General features: G+C 44.8%; 2 protein-coding genes across 2 annotated transcripts; one reads left to right on the plus strand and one right to left on the minus strand.

Moving 5' to 3' along the window:
• Window positions 1-427: 427 nt before the first annotated feature.
• Window positions 428-8,326, plus strand: LOC136502877 (cationic amino acid transporter 2, vacuolar-like). Its single transcript, XM_066498129.1, has 14 exons — window positions 428-810; window positions 1,638-1,839; window positions 1,939-2,023; window positions 2,129-2,269; window positions 2,361-2,479; window positions 2,556-2,652; window positions 5,990-6,162; window positions 6,244-6,310; window positions 6,554-6,712; window positions 6,879-7,128; window positions 7,230-7,338; window positions 7,448-7,560; window positions 7,657-7,732; window positions 7,823-8,326. Exons 1-14 carry the CDS (start codon window positions 690-692, stop codon window positions 7,983-7,985), a joined length of 1,875 nt encoding a protein of 624 aa, XP_066354226.1. The 5' UTR covers window positions 428-689; the 3' UTR covers window positions 7,986-8,326.
• Window positions 8,327-11,796: 3,470 nt separating this feature from the next.
• Window positions 11,797-14,157, minus strand: LOC136505799 (uncharacterized). Its single transcript, XM_066500948.1, has 9 exons — window positions 13,928-14,157; window positions 13,647-13,850; window positions 13,414-13,558; window positions 13,256-13,320; window positions 13,092-13,140; window positions 12,881-12,951; window positions 12,710-12,792; window positions 12,319-12,421; window positions 11,797-12,146 (listed from the first exon to the last, which is right to left on the minus strand). The coding sequence occupies exons 1-9, from the start codon at window positions 14,037-14,039 to the stop codon at window positions 12,097-12,099; spliced, it is 882 nt and encodes a 293-aa protein (XP_066357045.1). The 5' UTR covers window positions 14,040-14,157; the 3' UTR covers window positions 11,797-12,096.
• Window positions 14,158-18,371: the final 4,214 nt, after the last annotated feature.

Consider the following 18,371-nt stretch of genomic DNA (forward strand, 5'->3'; position numbering starts at 1 on the left):
CAAGGCCTTGGTAATAATTGTCCTATTGTTGACTAATTAGGCTCAAAACGTTCGTCTCGCAAAGTACAACTAAACTGTGCAATTAGTTTTTGATTTCATCAACATTTAGTATTCCATGCATGTACTGTAAATTTGATATGATGAAGAATCTTCTTTTTGCATAGTGCCCAATTCTAAAAATTAGGGCAACTAAACAACCCGAGTCCGCGGTGCTCGCCCTGAGAGCGTCCGACGAAATGCGCGTCACGTGGGTGGAGATAGAGTGGTAGGAGGGACATTTTGCACGTCTCGCTGATTCGGACCACGATGACGTGGAGAGTTGACGTGCCAGACAAATAAATATCATATTTTTGTAGGCGTTTTCTCTCTGCTGTCCATAGCGCCAATTATAAAAGTGCGGAGTCGCCATCCGTTAGATATGCCCGAGGAGACGCCGCCTTTCTTGATTTCTTACTCTCCTCCTTTCCCCTCTACAGGAGGAATCAATTATCAATCCCCCCTGCTCAGCCTCAACCGGCCCTCAGCATCAGCAAGCAAGGGGCAGAGGCGGCCGGCGGCCGGGGGCCGGGGGCCGGCAGCAGCAGCCCCCTCATCGAGCTCTCCGGGGCCGGCCGCGGAAAAGGCGCGCCTTTGCTTTGCTTTGCTTCCCCTTGTCCTTCCGTGGTGCTCGGTTGAAGGGGCCGGCGGGGATGGGCGGCGGGGTCCGGGCGCTGATGCGCCGGAAGCAGGTGGACTCCGAGCGGACGCGCGCCGCCGGCAGCGCCCACCAGCTCCGCAAGGAGCTCTCCGTCACTCAGCTCGTCGCCATCGGTCAGGGACCTCTTCTCTCTTTCTCTCTCACTTTACATCACCTCTTCCTTCTCCTCCTTCTGCTTACTATATATAATTCCCTGATGCCTGAGCCTCTCGTTGGCTGGCTAATTTCGGTGGATCTTTGCGGCGAATTTTGTCGGACCCTCGAAAGGTGCAAGCTTCTCTGTGTTCTTTTTCCCTTGGGCGAAGGTGCTTTTCGTGCTTCTTGTCAGCCGTGGCGGTGAAACAAATGCCTTTACATGATTTGATTTGATTTGAATTTGCCGGATTCAGTTCAGTCTGAAACTCGAGCTAGAGCTATACTACTCTAAGATTTCACTTACAAAGTTTCCAATTCGTGTCTCATCGATCGGATTCTTAGTCCTGAACCTCAGTTGCTTCTTTCTCTAGTTTCCAAATGTTGGGAGGAATCTCAGTTGCTTGTCTCTCTAGTTTCTTTCCTTCCGTGCTTCCTCTGCTCGGTTGGTGTTGGGTCGGTGTTGGTAAGGTGGGTGGTTGGCTCCGTACTGTTCCGGGCATTGCTACTCTGTTCATGTTCATGCCCATTGTGCATATATATAGTACTAAATCATAGCATTTCAAAACAAAATAGTTCAATAACTTGTGAACAATCTAACTCATAAAATAGCTCAAGACATGTCATTTTTGGCGTAGCAATGTCTATACGCTTCTGATGTTCTCGAAAGTATTTTCCACGGATTCTTAAGAGCTTCTGCAGATGGCTTATATAGTATTTTGGACCAAAGAACCCTGTTTTTGTTATGTTAATTATAGTATCTCACCAACAAAAGTATTGATGATGGAACTGCTGTGTCATTCCTCAGGTGTTGGGTCGACGATTGGAGCCGGGGTGTACGTTCTTGTTGGGACAGTTGCCCGGGAGCATTCTGGGCCGGCATTGACACTTTCATTTCTGATAGCCGGAATAGCTGCTGCCCTTTCAGCCTTCTGCTATGCAGAGCTTGCTAGCCGTTGCCCTTCTGCTGGAAGCGCCTACCATTATTCATACATATGCGTTGGCGAAGGGTAATTTACTGATATATGATGGAGTGAACATTGTTCATATATGGAATTCCTGTGCTGTTGAGTTTATGTTCTCACATTGTTCATTGCTTCATTATGCAGAGTTGCATGGTTGATTGGTTGGGCTTTGATACTTGAATATACAATTGGTGGATCAGCTGTTGCCCGTGGCATATCTCCCAATCTAGTGAGTCGAATTCCCCTGCATCTGATGTGTTCATGCAGATATTGATCAGTAGTTAATCTCCAATCTCCTTATACAAACTCTAAAACAAAAACTTTATGTTTTCAGGCCATATTTTTTGGAGGACAGGATAGTCTGCCATGGATTTTAGCACGGCATGAGATCCCATGGCTTGATGTCGTTGTTGATCCTTGTGCTGCTTTCCTGGTTTTCGTTGTCACAGGTCTGCTATGTGTCGGGATAAAAGAGGTTGCTACCTTCAATTCAGTAATAGCTACCTTACATATGTTCTGATAATGTGACACCTGATCTTTCCTTTCTGTTTTTTTTCTTTTTTCAGAGTTCATTTGTGCAAGGAGTTGTGACAGTCCTAAATTGCTTTGTGATGTTATTTGTTATCATAGCCGGTAGTTACATCGGCTTCCAAACAGGATGGGTTGGCTACAAGGTTGCTGGAGGGTAATGCTAAAGACCCTGATGCTTTGTTTCTTTTCTCAAGCCAGTAGTTAGCGCACATACACTTCATTGATTTCAGATTTTTCCCTTATGGAGCGAATGGAATGCTTGCCGGGTCAGCAACTGTCTTCTTTGCCTACATAGGCTTTGATTCAGTTGCCAGCACTGCTGAGGAGGTTAGGAAATGTCTTATTTCCCTAATTGATTTGGACCTTCTTATTTGCTGGATTGTTAGCATCGATTAGAAAATATAATTCCCTCATATGAGAAAATATAATATATAATTATTTTATTGCATTGTGTCAAGTGAGCAAGGATCGGGTCGTCGCTTCCTTAGTGGCGCGCTACATCGGCGTCTGGGTGTAGTGAAAAATGAGTAAGGGTCTTCACATCTGAGTCGACGAGTGCGAAGGGTAAAGAAGCTAGTCGAACCAACTAGGATCTACTTAGGTAGTTGGAATGTAGGGTCGCTTACAGGTAAGTTAAGAGAATTAGTTGATACCGCGACTAGGAGGCGTGTAAATATATTATGCGTTCAAGAGACTAAATGGAAGGGTCAGAAGGCGAAAGAGGTGGACAATACAGATTTCAAGCTTTGGTACACAGGGACAGTCGCGAATAGAATGGGGTGGGAGTTTTGATTGATAAGAGCCTCAAGAATAGTGTGGTGGGAGTGAGAAGGCAAGGAGATAGGATTATCTTAGTCAAGCTTGTCATTGGTGATATGGTCTTGAACGTAATTAGTGCGTATGCCCCCCAAGTAGACCTCGACGAGAGTGCTAAGAGACAGTTCTGGGAAGACTTAGATGGCCTGATTAGAGCTGTATCTAGTAGTGAGAAGCTTTTTATAGGAGGGGATCTTAATGGGCATGTAGGTACTACAAGCGCAGGTTTCGAGGCAATTCATGGAGGTTTTGGGTATGGTAGTAGGAATCAGGAGGGGGAGGAAGTTCTGGACTTCGCGGTAGCTTTTGACCTGATGATAGCCAACACTTTCTTTAGAAAGAGAGAATCTCATCTAGTGACCTTCAGTAGCGGACAACACTCTAGCCAGATTGACTTTGTCCTCGTAAGAAGAAAGGACAAACGAGCATGCTTGGGTTGCAAGGTGATACCATGGGAGTGTTGTTTCTCAACATAAGCTTTTGGTGGCAGACTTTCGTTTTCAGGTGTGTGTGCCCGTAGGGATAAACAAGCTAAGATTGAAAGAACAAAGTGGTGGAAACTAAAAGGGGAGACGTCAGAGGTATTCAGAAAAAAGGTTATCAAAGAGGACTCTTGGAATGAAGAAGATGACATAAACATGTGGGAGAAGATGGCAACCAACATTCGGAATGTGACCTCAGAGGTGTGTGGAGTAACCAAAGGAAGTGGAGGCGAGGCTAAACGCCCTGTTCGTTTGGGCTGGTTTGGCTTATAAGCCATGGCTGAAAGTACTGTTGGCCGGTTTGGTGTGAGAGAAAAATATTGTTCGTTGGCTGATAAGCCATGGCTTATAAGCCAAATACGACCAAATGAATAGGCTGAAAGATACTTGGTGGTGGAACGAGGAAGTCTAAAGGGCTATTAAGGAGAAGAAAGAATGCTATAGACGCTTGTACCATGACAGGAGTGTGGACAACATAGATAAGTACAAGGTGGCAAAGAAGACTGGAAAACGAGCTGTAAGTGTGGCAAATGGTAGAGCTTACGAGGATCTTTATCAACATTTGAGTACGAACGAAGGAAAGAAGAACATTTATAGGATGGCTAGGGTTCGTGAGAGAAAGACAAGGGACTTCAACCAAGTTAAGTGCATTAAGGATGAAAGGGAGCATCTCTTGGTGAAGGAGGATGAGATCCGACATCGATGGTAAGAGTATTTTGACAAATTGTTCAATGGTGAGAATACGGACACAACCTTTCAGTTGGATGACTCTTTTGATGACATCAATAGGCGCTTTGTGCGGAGAATCCAAGAATATGAGGTCAGAGAGGCGTTGAAAAGGATGAAAAGAGGTAAGATGATGGGACCGGATGGTATCCCAATCGAGGTGTGGAGATGCCTTGGGGATATAGCTATAGTATGGCTAACCAAGCTGTTTAACCATATTTTTCGATCGAACAAAATGCCTGACGAGTGGAGGAGAAGTATATTGGTACCGATCTACAAGAATAAAGGGGCTATTCAAAGTTGTACTAATTACCGGGGAATTAAGTTGATGAGCCATACTATGAAGCTATGGGAGAGAGTTATCGAGCATCGCTTGAGAGCAATAACGCGGGTCTCTATGAACCAATTTGGTTTCATGCCCGGAAGGTCAACCATGGAAGTCATTTTCTTAATAAGACAAATTATGGAGCGGTATAGGGAGAAGAAGAAGGACCTACACATGATTTTTATTGACTTGGACAAGGCTTATGATAAAATATCAATGAATGTTATGTGGTGGGCTTTGGACAAATATAAAGTCCTAACGAAGTACGTCGGGCTCATTAAGGACATGTACAACAAGGTTGTGACTAGTGTTCGAACAAGTGATGGAGACACGGATGACTTCCTGATTAGGATAGGACTACATCAAGGGTCCGCTTTGAGCCCTTATATGTTTGTCTTATAGTGATGGATGAGGTCATAAGGGACATACAAGGGGACATCCCTTGGTGTATGTTTTTCGCGGACGATGTAATACTAGTTGATGAAAGTCGGACATGAGTGAATCAGAAACTGGAGTTATGGTGGGATATTTTGGAGTCCAAAGGTTTTAGACTCAGTAGAACTAAAACTGAGTATACGAGATGTGACTTCGGCACTACTACTCGGGAGGAGGAATATATTAGTTTGTAAGGTCAAGTAGTGCCTAGGAAGGATACATTTCGATATTTAGGATCAATGCTACAGAGAGATGGAGATATTGATGAAGATGTTAGCCATAGAATCAAAGCAGGGTGGATGAAGTGGCGCAAAGCATCTGGTGTCCTATGTGACAAAAGGGTACCACAGAAGTTAAAAGGCAAGTTTTATAGGACGGCGATTAGACCTGCTATGTTGTATGGTGTAGAATGTTGGTCTACAAAAAGACGACATGTTCAACAGATAAGTGTCGCGGAAATGCGTATGTTGCGTTGGATTTGCGGTCATACAAGAAGAGATCTAGTTCGGAACGATAATATACGTGATAGATTAGGGGTAGCACCAATTGACGAAAAGCTTGTCCAACACCGGTTGAGATGGTTTGGACATGTCCAACGAAGACCTCCAAAGACAGCGGTGAGTAGTGGAATCCTAAGCCAAGATAGTAACGTGAAGAGAGACAGATGAAGACCGAAGTTAATTTGGGTAGAGGCAATAAAAGGAGACTTGAAAGAATGGAATATACCAAAAGACTTAATCTTAGATAGGAGTGCTTGTAAAACAGCTATTCACGTGTCTGAACCTTGATTGCTTCTGCTGGGTTTCAACTCTAGCCTACCCCAACTTGTTTAGGACTTAAAGGCTTTGTTGTTGTTGTTGTTGTTGTTAACTTCTGACAGGTGAAGAATCCACAACGAGATCTGCCATTGGGAATTGGAACAGCATTGTCGATTTGCTGTACCTTGTACATGTTGGTTTCAGTTGTTATTGTTGGTCTGGTGCCATACTTTGCTATGGACCCAGACACCCCTATTTCATCCGCCTTTGCCAAACATGGGATGCACTGGGCAATGTAAGGACTGCTTCTCATTTTTATCCTGGATGATCTGGTGTGCGTCCGACTGAGATTGTTCATGTGCTTATCTTGTTTTAGGTATCTTGTAACAACTGGTGCTGTTCTTGCTCTCTGTTCAACCTTGATGGGATCTATATTGCCACAGGTATAAGCATATCTTAATCAATGTATCATAAATTTCTTCTGTGATTAGAGTCGATAGAATACGAGCCTTCAGCCAAGTGGGCATGGCTTTAAATGAGTAAAATCTGAAGAATACTGGCATATAATCTGGATATATATAAGTCAGTCTTCTGCTTTATCTGTTCTCTCAACAAGCATATGCATCGTACAACTTCAATTTATGCTGCCATGGATATTCATATTTCTACTTTGATATTTCCTTCAGCCAAGAATATTGATGGCCATGGCACGAGATGGCCTGTTACCATCGTTCTTCTCTGATGTCCACAAGACGACACAAGTTCCAGTCAAAAGCACAATAGTGACTGGCATCTGCGCAGCTGCTCTTGCTTTCTTCATGGATGTCTCTCAACTGGCTGGAATGGTAAGGATTTACCAAACATGTTATTTGAGAACGTATATGGACTTCATCTTGAGCTCAATTATATTAATGAACCTTATCCCCAGAGATTATTGTAGTGTATGCATGTGACTATATGAGCATTATTGAAAAATGTTTGGAACTAAAAAGGTTTTGTTTTTGGTTGCAGGTTAGTGTAGGCACACTACTCGCGTTCACTATAGTTGCTGTGTCCATCTTGATTCTTAGGTATGTTCCTCCAGATGAGGTACCCCTCCCATCTTCTCTCCAAGCATCATCCCGCTTGAGCCAAGAAAATGACGAGGAAAAGCTGAGGGGTGCCCTTGGAGATGATGATCATGAACAAGGGTCAGCTGAAATAAGTGATGTTGTAGTAGAATCAATTAATGACCCCCTCATTGAGAAGCAGCTGTACGCAAGTATGTCTGGGCAATCACATTACTGATTTTATATACTTAAAATTTCTAAGTATGTGCATTTCAGTTAAGGTAGCTAATAAATTTGTCTGCTGACTCTTAAGGCAATTTGAACGAGACAAAACGGCGTAAGACTGCTGCATGCAGCATTGCATCTGTCTGCATAGGGGTTCTGATCCTCACAACTTCAGCTTCGGCGACATTCTTGCCCTTGTAAGTGCCAACTGTTCAGTCTATTATGCAAGAATGCATGCTTCCTTCCCCAGTGAACTTTCCTGCATATAAGCAAAGCACTCTAACAATCTAATCTGTACCACGTCAGCCTGGTGAGATGCTTCATTTGTGCTTTTGGTGGCCTGCTCCTCCTAGCTGGTCTGGGCTTGCTCTGCTGGATTGACCAAGATGATGGGAGGCACTCCTTTGGCCATTCCGGAGGTACTCTTATCACAGCACGCTTCAGCAACTCATTGTACTAGGATCATATTGGTAAACTACTTGGCATTAAATATCTTGCTTCTGTGTCTGCTGTAGGATTCATCTGTCCATTCGTTCCCTTGCTGCCGGTAATGTGTATCCTCATAAATACATACTTGTTAATAAATCTTGGGTGAGTACTTGACCCTTTCAGCTTTTTTACGGCGTATTCAAAACTGATATATGCTTTAACATGTATGAACTTGTTGCTTGTGTTCTTCAGTGGTGGCACATGGATGCGAGTGGGGGTGTGGCTGGTGATGGGGGTGTTTGTCTACATTTTCTATGGCCGCACCCACAGCTCATTGACAGATGTTGTGTATGTCCCTGTGGCTGAGGCGAATGAGATATATGGGTCACCCTCTTCATCAGGGTTTGTGGCGTAAAGAGAGATGGAAGGAGACGTTTGTTGAAGCCTATCTTGAGCTAGTCAGGGTACTTTTCACAGAACCTCAAGGATCCTGACTTTAGCAGATCCCTGCTTGAGCTATTATATGCATTGCAGGGATGGGTTTGAAGAATTCAATTTGTACGTCAATTTTTAATATGTGTAAATTGTAATGCACGACTAAACTTATGTGCCTCTGTTTGGAGGAATGTAAATATTACATAGTATAGAACTATATATATAGATGGTGAATTTGTACGTTTTAGTACAAATTTGTTGTAAATTCCCAGGATTGAAATTATAGTCCCCAATTCAAGCAGGCCTGTGTGAGGCGTATTATGTGGTCAAAGCCTCAAACACATTTTATTTCATGGTGGTAGGATCATTACATGAGAAAAACTGCTCATGGAAAAATAATATTTTCAACTGAGGTTGAGTAGTACATCATGATACACTATTTTAACAAGATGAGCTACATCACAACACACAATAAAGAAAAACTTCAGCAGAATACAGTATAGTAGTATCAGGCTATCAACAATTTTACCTAGACAAGCCGGACATGCTCCTCGGCCAGGAGCCCTGTCCACGTCGCCTGAATTCTTCACCATCGTTGGATCGCAGCCACCGACGGCTAAGGTTTTCATCTGATTCGACCGAGATCAGCTTCTGATTTTATTGCTTAGCTTCTACCTGCTCTCTTCTACCAGAATCGACTTGCTCTTGCTTCTCATTAGAATCTGTAAAAACTAAATATATACTCAGCTTCCCTTCTCTTCCCTTACCCAGAAACTTCTCGGGCCGTCCTGATCCATCCATCCCAAAAAAAAATCCTCCCTCTCGCTCTCTTTCCCGTCTCCCGACACCCACAGGGGTGGTGGTGTGGGGAGAGCGCGCCGCTGCCGCCCTCCTCCTCTGCCATCTGTGCTGCCGCCCGCCTCCTCCGCCATCTCATCCTCCTCTCTCCCCTTACCTCCCGAGATGGTGGCGGGCATGAGGAGATGGCACTGCTTCGAGCGGCGCCGCTTGAAGCGTCGTGGCAGCGGGTCGAGCCCGGCGGCTCCCTTCCTCTTCCTCATCCTCCGTGCGGCCTCCTGATGCTTCGTCCCGCTGCGCATGTGCTCCTTCGACCGGTGAAAACTTAGGTACCATGCCTAACCCTAACCCCACCGTGCACTCTTTTCTCTTCTGCCTCCTTCCCTACAGTTCGATATTTGCGATTCTCTACTCTTTGATTCATGCCTCTTGTAGGGTTAGGATTTTTGAGCCAATTTTAGGTATGATATGTTCGTTCTAGGGTTACCAAGAGAAGTTCCCTGATGTTTAGAAACTGTGCTTTGTTACCTCTTCTAGGGTTAGGATTTGGGCTCAGCTTTAGATGTGCTCTTGCCGCTTCTAATGTTAGGATTTGAGCCCAGCTTTAGATATGACGTAGACATGTTTGTTCTAGGGTTACTAAGAGGGAGTTCCCTGGTAAATTTAGCATTGTTTTGCTCTTGCCCTCTTTTAGGTTTGGTCGTAAGATGGAGTGGTAAAGAATTTTATAGATCCATTCATATGCGCAACCTACAATGCTTAATTATTACTTTCTTTGCAGGTTTTATGTAGTTGGGATAAATTATTTTTCATTTGGCTAAGATATGGTGCTCTGGTATGCTCTATGACTTCCATACGCTTTTGATCAATGGTATTACATTTATGTTTTTTTAATTTGGCATATGATTGATAGTCGAGAGTTTCAATTTATTTTTTTTAATATAACAAGACTACTACGCCTATTAAACAAGGTACGGACTTAAAAGAAGCTAGGTTCTTCTGTACAAATTGACCCGCAGCCAAAATTTTGGGGCTAAAGGTAATCCATTCATAGTTTGCAATGAATTGAGGTTACCAGTTCTTACCTTACTTTTCTACAAGTTGTGCTTTTGGGTTGACCAAGGTGAACAAGCTATTGATGTTAGTTAACTAAAATTTGTTATGCAGATAAGGCAACATGGTTCCTTTTGTTTCTGCACTAATGCAGGTACGTGTTTCCTCATGTCTAAGTTTGATTGCAGGAAAGGGATACACTTTACATGCTCCTCACAGTATTGAAGTCCTTTTATGCTCTCAGCCATGTAACTGCATCTTATCTGCTGTAAGTCAGGGTCATTTCTTGTGTACGTGATTAAAAAGTCTTTTCTCCTTACTTTAGCGAATATTATCTGAAACATCAAGGTCTATTCACAATGCATCCATAGGTTAATATTATTAGTAAGCATGCAGAGGCAAATTATTTGGACACATAATAATTGTTAGATCTTCGGTTTGGCAATCCGCTATTCATTCGTTTGGCCAATTTCGATTTGGCAAAGCACTCAGTGTTCCCATAGGTTGCTGTGTTGCCAGATCAAAATTGGCAAGATCAGTTTGCCTTGGTTCACATAGTTTATTCAATTTGTTAGTGAATTGCCAATAGATCTGTCATATACTTTGGTAGTCTACCCTTACCTTATTAGTTAGTTTTTTGGTATGGGTGCTAGCATGGCAGTCTGCATTCCTGATTTTGAGCAAAATTTTCTGTTCTTTCTACAGTGTGGCTTCTTTGTGTACTAAGATAGATATTTGTACACACACATGAGTGGGAACCAACACAATAAAAAAACAGGTGATGAGGGGAACAACACAACAAAGAAGCAGGTGACGAGGATAACGACAACTTAGAGTTGATTCCTACTTAGAGTTGTACACTGATTGTTTTTTTTGTAAGATTGACTTTATAGAGAAACATTTGATATCCTTTTCATGCTACAGTTAATGTTCCTATTAGTTCAGGCAAGGTAAATGCTGCTATTAATTTCAGTTAATAAGTTTTGAGTTCATTCTTATTTTTTATGTTGGGGTGTAGCGGTTTCATGGGCACGTTAGCTGCTTCCCGTCTTTTAGGTAAGAAGATCAGCAATATTAGTCAAATCCTTTGATTTGGTTGCAACTGGTTTCTTTTCCCTTTGCCGTGACTAACTGCAGCTAAGAGGTTTGAACCTCTGCCTAGCAGTTTTTTTTTGTGTTTTGTACTTACAGTTTGGTTCAGCTTTCAAAAACTCTGTTCAGTAACTAAATAGAAGTAAAATATTCAGAGTACTGTGATGCAGTTGAGATGGTGCATCAGGATGGTTAAAATTATGAAGGTCACTTTCATGCAATAGTGAATACTCTATTATGTTTTTTGAGTGTCAGTGTTTCAATATTTTTGTGTCAGTAGAGATTCTGCTTTATTACTATTAAATTGCCTATACTCAGTTTCACTATTCTCTGTCTGTCAGCGGTGCATCAAGCCGGTTTTCTTGATTAGCAGCTAGAACAAGTATTCAAGTGGGTAGGTTCAGAAAAAATGGAAGGAGCTATCTCGGCATGTTAGTTTTTTAGTACTTTTAATCTCTAATTCTTTGTGTACATAGATAAATAATTTTAGTAATTAACATCTCAGTTTTGTCAGTATGGTAGCTTTTGCAAGTTGTAACCGTATGATTTTTTAAATATCAAATTTAGATGGAGCTCATCACGTGAACTTGAACATCAGCGTGACCATAACAATTTATTTTCCATTAATGTTGATTATTCTATCTTTCATTTCATTTGTATCTCTTTTATTCAGATGAGTATTTACTTATTTTTTGCAAGATTTTCTCTCTGCTGCACATGTAAAGCTGATGGTGGAATTGTTGCTACACGTGAGGAGGTCGCATATTTGATTAGATCTGGTTGTTGATTGTTGTAATTTCATTCGCTCTTTATTGTTTTATTTTTCTGTAAAATCTGGGTGTAATTGCCTTCCTTTATCTACCAGATTTTGCTCTGCTTTTAGGAAACTAGGCGTCATGTAATGATTAATATAAATCTGATTGATGGACTGAAATAAAATCATCCGGAAGATATGTAGTCGCTCCCTGATACTGCTGCACGGGCACGCGAAGGCGCACGCCCTGGTACTAGTTCATATTCAATGCACCATGTTTCCACCAGCACCAGGTTTTTGGACAACTTGCTTGGGAGTCATACCGATCTGTTTCCGCAGAAATCCAAATCGCCTACAAGTTGTTCTTGCACAGGGTGTAAAAGTGTCTCCATAGTTAACTGATTGAGTGCAACAGCATCAGCAAGCAGGCTCTTCCTTTGCGCCCTAAAAGGGACAAAAGCAAAAAAGAAAAACAGAAAAAAGGTTAGCTACCACAGCAGAATTGTTCAACAGCAATGTGTCAATGAAACAGCAATCTAACAAAAAGATTTTGTTCAACATGCTATAACATTTGCTATTTTCAAATCCACGTGCTAAGAGCGGTAAGTGCACACACCCAATCCTATTTCTCCAACACGGTCCTGGTTCAATGCAACACTTCCCTGAGCTTTGTCACCACCGAAGTATGAATTTAGTTTGGATATTCCCTCCTGCAACTCCTGATGCAATAAAAAAATGCAAAAATAAAAAACAATACAATTAATTGCTTTGAGGTAGATGACTGGTCCATTTCTGATCGAGAATGCATTGACAAAAAACGAAAAGCAAAAAATGAGGAAATAGGAAGTGAAGATGTTGCAGAATATGTCTTCAACTGATTTCTTAGAGAGTAAGGTAATCTACTAAGTTTCAAGAACTATGTGTAATTTTGTAACCACTAGTATCGAGCATGCATAAAGCACAATGGGCAGAATTACAAACGACAATGTAGTTAAAGAAATTCAGACCTCCCATGATGCTAGACTCTTCATGTAAGAAGGAAGTTGCTCATACTCCTTAGATGCCCTTATCACTTCTTTGAAAGTATTACCTTCATGGAGTCAACAGCAGGGGAAAAAATCAGAACTAGCAAAGGTTTGACATGTCTTTAAAACATTTAAGACATTCATTCTGATCACCTTGACCATTTCTTTCATTTCGGGGAGTCATAATTTCAGCTTCATTCGTGATCTTTTCTCCATAATCAATACTAAACAGTAGAGCATTAAACAAATAAATTAGGTCACATTTAAGATAAGATTACAATAAGTAATAAAGTAACATTAGAAGTAAACACAATAGCAGTGAGAAAACCTAAGGAGAGAGAGCTATGGTAATTCCTTCTGTTACCTTTCAGGATTCTTGTAAAGCTTCTTTGGGCTCACACCATAATTTGCGCCTGCAAAATCCCAGTAAATATTCAAGACAAAAGTTAGTAGCTGGTGAGAAATGCTAATACAACAAGCACAATGCGATTAACCGGCTACGATATGCAAAATATTTTCCTCGCATACCTTCAGAAGAAAGAGTGGCTAGACAAGCATCTGAAAACCCAAGATCCTTCAGTGACTCTTCAAATCTAATTAGCAGTCAAGAAAAGCACAATATGCTGCACTCAAGCAAATGACAATCTATCGTTCCGAACAAAACCAAACCAAACTAAAGAGGATACATCGCGTCGTTGTCATCAAACCGCCGCTTACCCGACCTGAGCGCTGAACGCGACACGCTGAGGCATCCATCTCCAAGGTCCTCAACCTTACCGACATTTCCATCTTCCAGTTCCACATCCACATCAAACTCAGGCTCCTCTGCGTCTGCGCACCAAACAAACAGCGGCCTCACCTCATCCCAGCGGATCGAAACAAGCGCTGCAGCCAGAGGTTGGGAAACCGATGGGGTTACCGGCGGGCTCGTAGCCGAAGGAAGCGAGGTGGGACTGGAGGGCGCTGGAGTGGCGCGCGTAGACGTTGAGCGCCTCGCCGCAGTGGCCGAGGAGCTCCTCGAAGGAGACGGTGCCGAGGACGATGGACTCGATGTGCTGCAGGTCGGCGGCCGCCGCCTCCGCCCTGTACTCCAGCTTCTGCAGGAACGAGGTCCTCGCCATATCTGCGAGAATCCCGACGCCGTGAGCAGGAGCCTTACGGGGAGGGAAGGAGGGAGAGGCGTGCGCGTGAGGTGGTTACCGAGGTGGATGGGGCGTTGGGAGACGGCGTCGGCGAGCTCGCGGGATGAGGACTCAGCGTGGTTTAGCAACGACGAGAGGGACTCGCAGAGGGCCATGATGGACTGATCCATCCCCCCTCCCACTGCGTCTTCGGCGGCGGCGGCGGCGGTGAGGGGTGGGGCTCGCCGGAGACGGCGAAGGGGGGGATTTGGGGATTTCTTTTCGAAACTTTCGGGAGGGAGGCGCGGGCGAAACTGCTGTTTTTCTGGCGGGTGGGCCCGATTGAGTGAAGGACCTAGATAGGCTTCTGCTGATCACTTTGTATGGGCCTAGAGTTTTAGCCCAACGGACCTTTTGTCGAAGTTACAGATTAGTCAAATGCAGTAGAAATTTATTCTTTCCTCAAAAAAAAGTAGAAATTTATTCTACTCTCTGCACTGGGTAGTCCAGAATTGCACTGGGTAGTCCAGAATCAGGGAAACATCCTATTTGATCATTTTTGGTGAATCAAGTAAACATGGATCTCAACTTTGGCATTTAAATTTGGGAACATATCTAGTGCAAACCAACCTCTCCGTGCAAACCGTGCAAACCAACCGCGGAGGAGAGGTGGGAGGGGGGATTTGCAAAAGTGTGATTAGGAGGGGGGATTTGCAAAAGTGTGATTAGGAGTCGCGTAATTACACTTTTGCAAATCCCCCCTCCCACCTCTCCCCCGCAGTTGGTTTGCACGGTTTGCACGAAGAGGTTGGTTTGCGCTTGATACGTTGCCTTTAAATTTTGATCTAAAATAGTTGCTGCATTTTTTTATCCACATGTTAAGTTGAAACCCTATTGTTTATTATATCTTTTATTTAAATTTCTTCTTTTACGTTTTATTGCAAAAATATTATTCTAGGTCCTAAGTATGTTGGTAATTACTACAAATTGCACAAGTGACCATTTTTCAGCTTTCACCACACTAAGATATTAATGCCCCTTTTGGAACACAAGAATAATTTGATTTTCACAGGAAAAAAAGGATAATACAGGGAAAAAATTATTCATTCCAAAGGGGGCTTAAATTTGCAATAACGAAGAACTATATGTGTAGTGTTTTTTGTTTTATAAAAACATAGTGCCTAAAATTAAACTACTAGCATTATATGACATAATCATTCAATCAAAATGGATAGACTTGCTCAAATGATTAGAAGATTATGCCATATAAAGAGCAACTCTGGGCGAGTCTTCATATCCTTCTTTATTGATAGACAGAGAATTTGGTGAAAAATGCCCCCTCCAACAGCTTTGTTAATTAGATCTCAAAATATTATCATCGTATATTTAGGATTTCTCGCTAATAAAAAATAGAGTCTGATGGACCAAATCGACACACTCTCACGAGTTAATAGACTATCCATACATTTTGAGAACAGCAGGAATGGTCAGCTTCCTCCTTGGCTGCTTGTTCGCTTCACATGAGCTGATCGACCATACCGATTGCCTCTAATGATGAGTCCTGATCCAACCATTCTAGCCCCGTTCGCTTTACTGAAAAAACAAATCAAAACACTGTTCCGGCTGATTTGTTGTGAGAGAAAAATACTGTTTCGACTGAAAAAATAAGCTAAAAATAACAGATTATAAGAGAAACGAACAGGACGAACAGGGCCTCTAATATAACACATGCTCAAGCACGGCAAATTTCATGGAGAAACAAAAGGAAAGAAAGAACGGCGAGCCGTATAAACGACGACGAGCACGAAAGCGAACCGCGCGGTGCGTTCGGGCCAGCAAACATGCCACGGCGGAGGCGGCAACGATAGCAGCGGCAGCAAACATGCCCGGGCCCTTTCACTCAGCGAGGCGCGACGCTTTCCAAGGCGCGCACCGCTCGCCCACCGCCGTCCAGAGGCGATGCGAAGCATGCCCGCACGCGTTGCTGAGCTCGCCCACCGCCGCCCCACGCTCTTGCCGCCACAGCGCGCTCAATCGCTCGCCCACTACTGCCCGCATGCGTCGCAGCTGCTCGCCCACCACCGCGGCGCCGCCCACACCGCCACACGTGGCTCTGCAGCTCGCCCACCGTACCGTACCGCCGCTCGATCCATCGTCGGACGTCGCGCTACTGCCGGACGAGGGAGGGTAGCTCCGTCGGATTAGGCTCGCCGCCTCGCCCCACCACCGATGCGCACTAGCACGACCTCCGCTCGGTTTCGTCAATGGGGAAAAAGAATGTGAACGAAACGGTGAAGGAGACAGCGTGTGCTCCATGCTCCGTGCCCGCATAGCCTTCCTCTCCTCGGTCCCTCGGCACCGCCGGACGCTCCCACTGTACCGCTCAGGCAATTCCCTCCACTCCTCTGCTCGACCGGGGCTGCAAGCGTGTGCGACTGGCGTGGCGAGCTCGCGGCCAGCACGTGGGATGCAGCGAGCGCGCGCCTCCATCGCGGAGGGCGGCGCGACGAACCTGCGCGGCCGGCATGGCGAGCTCGCGGCCAGCGCAGAGGGTGGCGTGGCGAGTGGCCGTCCGGCGTGGGCATAGGGCGTGGCTAGCGGGCGGACGTCGCGGGCACGGGATACGGCCAGCGTGCATGTGAAGGGTACGCCTGTGAAAGGAAAATAAATATAGGGGTTTTCATAAATATAAACATAAAAACGAAGGAGTATAGACTCTTTATGCACCACTAGTCAAGATTTTGGACCAAAAAATACACTTTCAAATCTGATATACCAAATCGACACAACCTCACAAGCTAATGGACTATCCATGCATTTTACTCTATATTTTATACTAAAATTGCATACTTCGTTCATTGCAATATCTGTAGGCGCAATCCGTAGTTTTTTATACTGAGAATAAAAAACCGCAAACCTGACAAAATCTTATTTGTATTGGCACAAAGACAATTAACAATTAGCAATTATTTCTATAGAAAGACAAGGACAAAAAATTGTCGGTGTTTCGAGTTACCACCGACGAGTAAATTTCTAGTATTGCGCGTCTGGCTCGGATGTTGTGCTTAGAGGACATGATGTTTATACTGGTTCGGGCAGAAAGTCACAACATCCAGTTCGTCGCTGCTGCTCGTGTTATCAGCACCGAAAGTTTATAGTAGGGGTTACAAACGGGCGAGAGAGGGACAGACCCCAAGTCTCTAGCGAAAGGAGTAAATGTGTGTCGAGAGCTCGATCGCTGCTCAGCCGTATGCTTGTGTCATGTTCTGATCGGTTCGGGGTTCGATGAGTTTGTCTTGAATCGGATTCCCTTCATGGGGCGTCCTGCTTTCCTTTTTATAGGCTAAGGAAAAGCACGGGTTACAGCGGAGGAAAAGAAAAGAACGAGAGAGAGAGGAAGTCCTTCAGGATCGCTGGGTCTTTTCTTATCCTGTAGATATCAATAGGGATAGCTCCACGTCGCGGCCCTGTCCGCCACGGGCGCCATGCGCAGGCGTCGTCTATCGGTCATGGCGTTCTATTTCATCGCAGCGGACGTCATGGTGATGCTGACATGCCTGTCAGCGTTTGTACGGGGGTTAGGCAGAACAGCATCGGTACGCCCGACGCCGTTCTTGATGTGAATCCTCGGGTATGGCCCGTTATGGCCACGGGTTACATCGGAGCATGCCGGTCTCTTGCTAGGTGTCAGAGTTTTGACCCAGGGCCATACACTTGGACCTAGAGTGGTTGGCGGTGGCATGGGTCTTCGTTGGGCGAGGCGAAGCGTGCGGCCTCGAGGTTTGGCGATGCGGAGCCCGCCCCTAGAGGTCGGGCGAGGCGGAGCCTGTGGCCTCGGGGTCGGGCGATATGGAGCCCGCGGCCTTAGGGTCGGGCGAGGTGGAGCCCGCCCCTAGAGGTCGGGCGAGTCGGAGCCCGCCCCCAGAGGTTGGCCGAGTCGAAGCCTGCGCGCCTAGGGTCGGTTGGAGCTGTAGTCATGCTCTTGACTACTCCGATGAATCAATGTTGATGGTCATTAGCTCCTCCTATTCGGGTACCCTAGTATTGGTCTCCGACAGTAGCCCCCGAGCCTGCGCAGGAGTAGAATACTCCTTTGGATGCTTTTCTAAACAGGAGGACTCTGAGGGCCTTGGGCTTCTTTTGTCGCCCACAGTGTGACCTGGAGACGGTGATTCCCTTTTGTCGAGATCGAACCCCTCGGGGGTATAGCCATGAGATGTGGTGGGTTAGAAAAGGTCTTTCCTGATTTTGACCCCTATAGGGATCTCTTGTTCTGTGATCGTGCGTTCGGTCTTCATGCGAGTCCAACTTTCCTCGAGCCCCCACCCGTAGCAGGGGTCGCGTCAAGGATTGGCTCATCTTTGCGATTGTCTTCCCTCAAACCATGCCATGAGTTTCCTCTATAGACGAATCATGGTGCTCGTTGAGCTGTTAATGGGCTAGTATGAGTGGGGCCCTGGCATCCTGTTCACGGGGATCCGGCTTGGGTCATCTTGGTGACCGATTCTAGATTCTCAGTGGCC

This window comes from Miscanthus floridulus, chromosome 14 (assembly GCF_019320115.1).
Source record: "Miscanthus floridulus cultivar M001 chromosome 14, ASM1932011v1, whole genome shotgun sequence".
Taxonomy (NCBI): Eukaryota; Viridiplantae; Streptophyta; class Magnoliopsida; order Poales; family Poaceae; genus Miscanthus; species Miscanthus floridulus.